General features: G+C 40.8%; 1 protein-coding gene across 2 annotated transcripts in view; it reads right to left on the bottom strand.

Annotated features, from left to right (window-relative positions):
• The window catches only part of LOC147032082 (nidogen-2-like), a 269,860-nt gene that overhangs the window by 105,469 nt on the left and 158,391 nt on the right, over positions 1–6,000 (bottom strand). Inside the window, exon 9 of one of the 2 annotated variants that reach the window (XM_085869380.1) lies at positions 3,565–3,702. The exons of the other annotated variant lie outside the window; for it this stretch is intronic. Coding sequence (XP_085725506.1) covers positions 3,565–3,702 — 138 coding nt within the window. The remainder of the gene's footprint in view (positions 1–3,564; positions 3,703–6,000) is intronic. 2 annotated transcript variants of the gene reach the window in all.

The following is a 6,000-nucleotide window of genomic DNA, read 5'->3' as shown; positions in this document are numbered from 1 at the left end:
TGCTTAGGAGAGATGGCAGTGGGGTTGTTAACCAGATTGTTTAATAAAGTCTTGGAAAGTGAGAGGATGCCGGAGGAGTGGAGATTAAGTGTGCTGGTTCCGATTTTCAAGAATAAGGGTGATGTGCAGAGCTGTGGAAATTACAGAGGGATAAAGTTGTTAAGCCACACCATGAAGTTGTGGGAAAGAGTAGTGGAAGCTCGGTTGAGAGGAGAGGTGATGATCTGTGAGCAGCAATATGGGTTTATGCCAGGAAAGAGCACCACTGATGCGATGTTTGCTTTGAGAATGTTGATGGAGAAGTATAGGGAAGGCCAGAAAGAGTTACATTGTGTGTTTTTGGATTTAGAGAAAGCTTATGATAGGGTGCCAAGAGAGGAGTTGTGGTATTGTATGAGGAAGTCGGGAGTGTTGGAGAAGTATGTGAGGATCGTGCAGGATATGTATGAGGACAGTGTGACAGCGGTGAGGTGTGCGGTAGGAATGACGGACCGGTTTAAGGTTAAAGTGGGATTGCACCAAGGATCGACTCTGAGCCCTTTCCTGTTTGCAATGGTGATGGACAGGTTGACGAACGAGATCAGACTGGAGTCTCCATGGACCATGATGTTCGCGGATGACATCATGATCTGTAGGGAGAGTAGGGAGCAGGCTGAATCGAGCCTTGAGAGGTGGAGGTACGCACTGGAGAGAAGGGGAATGTTAGTCAGTTGGAGTAAGACGGAGTACATGTGCGTAAATGAGAGGGAGGGTGGTGGTATGGTGCAGTTGCAAGGAGTTGAGGTGGGGAAGGTGGATTGGTTTAAATACTTGGGATCAACTGTCCAAAGTAACGGAGAGTGTGGGAGAGAAGTGAAAAAGAGAGTGCAGGCAGGATGGAGTGGGTGGAGAAGAGTTGCAGGAGTGATTTGTGACAGAAGGGTAGCTGCAAGAGTGAAGGGGAAAGTATACAAGACGGTAGTGAGACCAGCTATGTTGTATGGTTTGGAGGCGGTGGCGCTAACAAAAAGACAGGAAGCGGAGCTGGAGGTGGCAGAGTTAAAGATGCTGCGATTCTCGTTGGGAGTGACGAGGATGGATAGGATAAGAAATGAGTGTATTAGAGGGACAGCGCAGGTAGGACGGTTTGGAAACAAAGTGAGAGAGGCGAGATTGAGATGGTTTGGACATGTGCACAGGAGGGAAACGGAGTATATCGGGAGAAGGATGTTGAAGATGGAGCCGTCAGGCAGGAGGAGAAGAGGAAGGCCAAAGAAGAGGTTCATGGATGTGGTGAGGGCGGACATGCGGGTGGTTGGAGTGTCAATGGAAGATGTGGAGGATAGAGCGAAATGGAGACAGTTGGTCCGCTGTGGCGACCCCTAACGGGAGCAAGCCGAAAGAGGAAGAAGAAGAAGAGATATATATATATATATATATATATATATATATATATATATATATATATATATATATATATATATATATATATATATATATATATATATATACAACATGGTGGGATTTGTTGAAGAATATTTGTAGAAGAAGACATTTTGATCACAAATATACATACATAACCATATATGTTTGCTCCATTATGATAAGATATGTCACTTTACCATTCATTAAAGTAGAATGAATTTAGAGGCCATCCATTTATTATGATGCAAATATGTCAGATTTTGACCTCCTCTCTGAGTCTTTGTGCACACCATGACACTAGGAAACACCAGTCTTAGCATCCCATCTGCCAGAATTAGTTAGTGGATGTTAAAGATCTCATGGTGTCATTTGCAAAGAGTAGATGAGCTATTGCTGGCACCCTGAACAAATTCCAAATTCCTGGGGATGTTGCATCAACAACACAGCCATACCTTGCTCAGCCAATGATGCGACTCACAGTCATGTGCTGCATACTAAAAAAGAAGAATAACAAGTTGCGACCCCTAATCAGCTCCCCCAGCACCCTCAGTACAAAATATGCATTGAAACATTGTTTCTAATATTCCATACAATAGAGGCTCCTTATAATGGACAAATATCTTTCTCAAATGGTTGATGTTTTACTCTTATATTGATACTTCTTCCTCGTCTTACATCTTTTTGACTTCTTTGTCATAAGCATGAATGCTTCAACTGAGAATCTCATTGTATGGATGTTTTTTACAAACTGAGCTCTTGCCTGGTTGGTTGTGATTCCTATGAAACGTTGTTCATGGAAGAATGAGGCAACGGAGGGGAAAAAGGCAATGCACCAACAGTTGAGGCAATGAAACAAGCAGGGCAATGAACGAGCCGGAAAAGAGGAAGGGCAAGAGCATACCGCCATGACAAGGACACAGAAATTCAACACAAAAGCGCGGGAGACGAGTAAATTACGAACAAATTTACAGTAACAATTACAAAAACTGTTAAAACAATTTCACAACGGGTCCCCTCATCTTCCGAAGATGCTTTCTTAGAACAGTGGAGATCATTTCTGCCCATGAAGGAGCCTGGATTCAGATCCCCCACTTTTCACACAACCCTTACTTAATACTACTGCCGTAAAGGTCATGAAGTTCAAAATAAAAATTTTAAAAGATGGAAAAAAAAATTTGGAAATAAAACATCTTGCTCTCACTTGATCATAATTTGCACGAGCATAACCCGCGCTCTGCGTGACATGTTGGGGTGGGTGTGTTTGAGAAAGGAAGTGATGCAGAGTATCAGCAGTAAGTTTACTTTAATGCAGTAAGTGGAATATGATTTCACTGTTTCAGAACCATTTTATTTACTTTTTTTGTACCATGCACCTCATATGGTCTTTGAGATAATGTAAGCCGAATATCACGTTACTCGAACGCAGAACAAAGTCGAAGATAGCGCGACACGAAACCACAAACTCGGAAATAATATATAAGATTGTTCCAAACTAAAGATGCTACACTCACCCCCCCCCCCCCCCCGCTCCAAATTGTGTAATTAGAACCCTTGTTCCCTTATTGTGGCTTGAAGTAGATAAAAAAGAAGGAATTTGAATGACAATTTGATTTCAAGGATTAGGGAAAAAAATAACAAAATTATAAGGAAGAATAAATAAGAAATTATAAATAGAAGCAGAAAAAAAGAAAGATGATGAATAATGATTAATTTATTATGGACCACAAAAAAAAAATTAGCATTGTAAGAAAAAACAACAAAAGTTATTTATCATTGGATGGAAAGATGAAAGATGCCACCAAATATGCTAGACATTTGGTAATGAGCGAGACATTTGTGTTATTTTGCTCATGTTTTTTGGCGAGGCCAATTATCACACCAGTGTCACGGTTCATTAATATGCCTGCACCAGGCATTACCCACAGCTACAATGATGATTAAAATTTTACCAGAAAAAAAAAACAAGAAAGATAATGCCCCACAAGTTATTAATGGCACACTTATAAGGTTGTGCCATTGAGGATGACCTTTAACCATATGAACAATGAAGCGCATATGCCAAACACGTTTACGAGCACACAGTTATGGCACATCGTAAATACAAGGACATTTCAAAGTGCATAATTCAAAACAACTCAACTGAGAATGAGATCAACTTGCCTACACAGTGATGGCCATCCCTCATGAATCCTGGGATGCAATCACAGCTGTATTCCATCTCCGGGCCAGGTTGGCAGCGCGAATTAGGACCACAATCATGAGTGCCATCATCGCATGGGTTTGATCTTTGTAGCATTTCTGTGAGATGACAAAAAAGGGGAAGGTCTCATCATCATTTTTGGAAGATAATGGATATGTTAGGATGGTATTACTTCCTCATAGTTTCCAAAGTGTGTAAAAAAAGGTCAGAGCATTGTCTTTTTCTTTGCCAATCTGAATGATGTACAAGAGGAGGAGAGGAGGAGATTGGGACCATACTCTGTGCAGAGCGTTGGTGCAGCTTAAGCAGTCTCCTTGGCTATTGGGGGACAATCCTGGACGGGTCGCCACTCCGACACAGGATACCAGCAAGCTGGCACTCATTTTGCCAACTTCGGAAGGATGGCACGCCGAGTTAACCCCACCTGGTATTAATTCAACAGCTGAATGGGATTTGAACTGAGGACCCTTGGATCCCAAGCCCACCACCCTAACCATTAAGCCAACACCAGGCATATGTACAAGAGATCAGGATATATAGTATCTCCCATACTATAATATTCATTTATATATATTTTAGGAATATATTACATCTGATGACGATTTTTCAAGATATGTGCAGGTCTCCACAACTGGAGGCAAACTTTCCCGAGGACACTACATCGGTGATCGCTGCGGCCCAGCTGTTTGCCATTGGAGAGACATTAAGAATTGCAAGCCGGCTGGTTTGCCGTTCACAAAGCAACTACATAAAGGGAAAAGCTATTTAGGTGCAAGTGTTAATGTGGCTTGCAAATTTTGCTGCTGCAGGCATGGAAAGTGCTAGAAAATGTTTTCAAGTGTGCTTCCTTTGCACCCCATGAGAAATGCATTTGTACAAGAAGCACTGACCCAGTTGTGAATCATTCCTTGTTGCCAAAATACAATTTAAATAATAAAACGATGAAAGATATTATCATTACACGATGAAAACATACACAAGAAAGATATTCTGGAAAATTCCTCACCATCAGAGAGAAATACTATTTCTTCAATTTGCTTTGGTTAGTAGGTGTTTAATGATTTGCTGTTTAAATGAGGAAAAGTGTTTGTGGAAATGTACTGATCACATTATGGAAACTTCAAGAAATTGCCGCTAACTTTCATGCGTTTTCAAAGTTTTGCATGGATTCATTAAGAAAGTGCATGTGCACTGCAAATTTTGGTAAAATGGCCTTTAGCATTCTTAGTATGCTTATACAATCAAGGATGGTTTCTTAATGTAATGTTACATTATTTAAAAGAAAAACTTCAAAAGCTCCGCTCCGTATTTTTCTTATTCTTTTAATGACCATTATTAACCCTCTTTTTCTTGTGGGGTTTGTGGGGGAAGATCGCCCCAAGTCTTCACTAACTGGCTGGCGAGGCCTGACATTCAACTAGTTAGGGTAGGAATTTTGGAATTTGGCCATGGTGCCGGCGATAGCTTGCCTACTCTTTGTGAAGGACACCATGGGATGTTTAACATCCACCAACGAATGTTGGCAGAAGGGACTCCCGTTTAACGTCCATCCGAGGGACGGCATACACATTGATGAATCAGTGCATCTTCTCAATGCAAGTATGAATCAAAAACCCTGCCTGTGAAGCACCGGACTGACAGCTCATAGCTTGGTTGGGAATCAGACCCAGGCTGGACAGCTTCGAGGCGAGTAGACACCTCTCGGACATCCTGCCAGTCACAAAAAAAAAACTTCAAAAGCTCCAAATGTGACAATCTCTTTTCCATAATTACTCAGTCAGGCAAAAATTATATTACATTAAAACACAAAATATATATATAATGATCTTAATTGAATGAATTCTTGCTATTTATTGAGATAAAGTATACCGAACCCTCTCCAGCACAAAAGTTACTGAATTGATGAAACCTTAAATATAACTCGAAAGAGGTTATCTAGAAGGTCCTTTCAGCTGCACACAACATAAGAATAATTTATTTCCAGCACCAAGGTGGTATGACTCCCGACTGTTGCTTGAAGCTATTGTGTGATCCGTTGCATTTTTTAATGCTGTTAAATCTGAATGAGTGGCACCGACTTCAAGTGGCTGAAACCAGTGAGATCTTGCAGAAATATTGTGAGGTGAGTAAGTTTCTGTAAAAGATGAGTAAGTAAATTTCTTTAACTCCACACCTCCTTTCAAATTATTTTGAACAATGAAGTGTAAGTTAACCTCAAACCACTCAAGTATTACAAATTGTTTGCCTTTTATGTAATATGATAAGATTTAATAATCCGAGGATGTGTGATTAAATGATTAAAAGTGTCTGTTTGAAAACTATTGGTTGTACTCAGGGTTGCCCAGGAAGTTTGAGGTTAAAAAAAAAATTCAAAACCCCTGGGGTTGGGAGGAGGG

Source organism: Eptatretus burgeri, chromosome 2, assembly GCF_056783735.1.
Source record: "Eptatretus burgeri isolate ZD-2024b chromosome 2, Ebu_testis_v1, whole genome shotgun sequence".
NCBI classification, from domain to species: Eukaryota; Metazoa; Chordata; class Myxini; order Myxiniformes; family Myxinidae; genus Eptatretus; species Eptatretus burgeri.
This window is presented reverse-complemented; position numbering and strand designations above follow the sequence as displayed.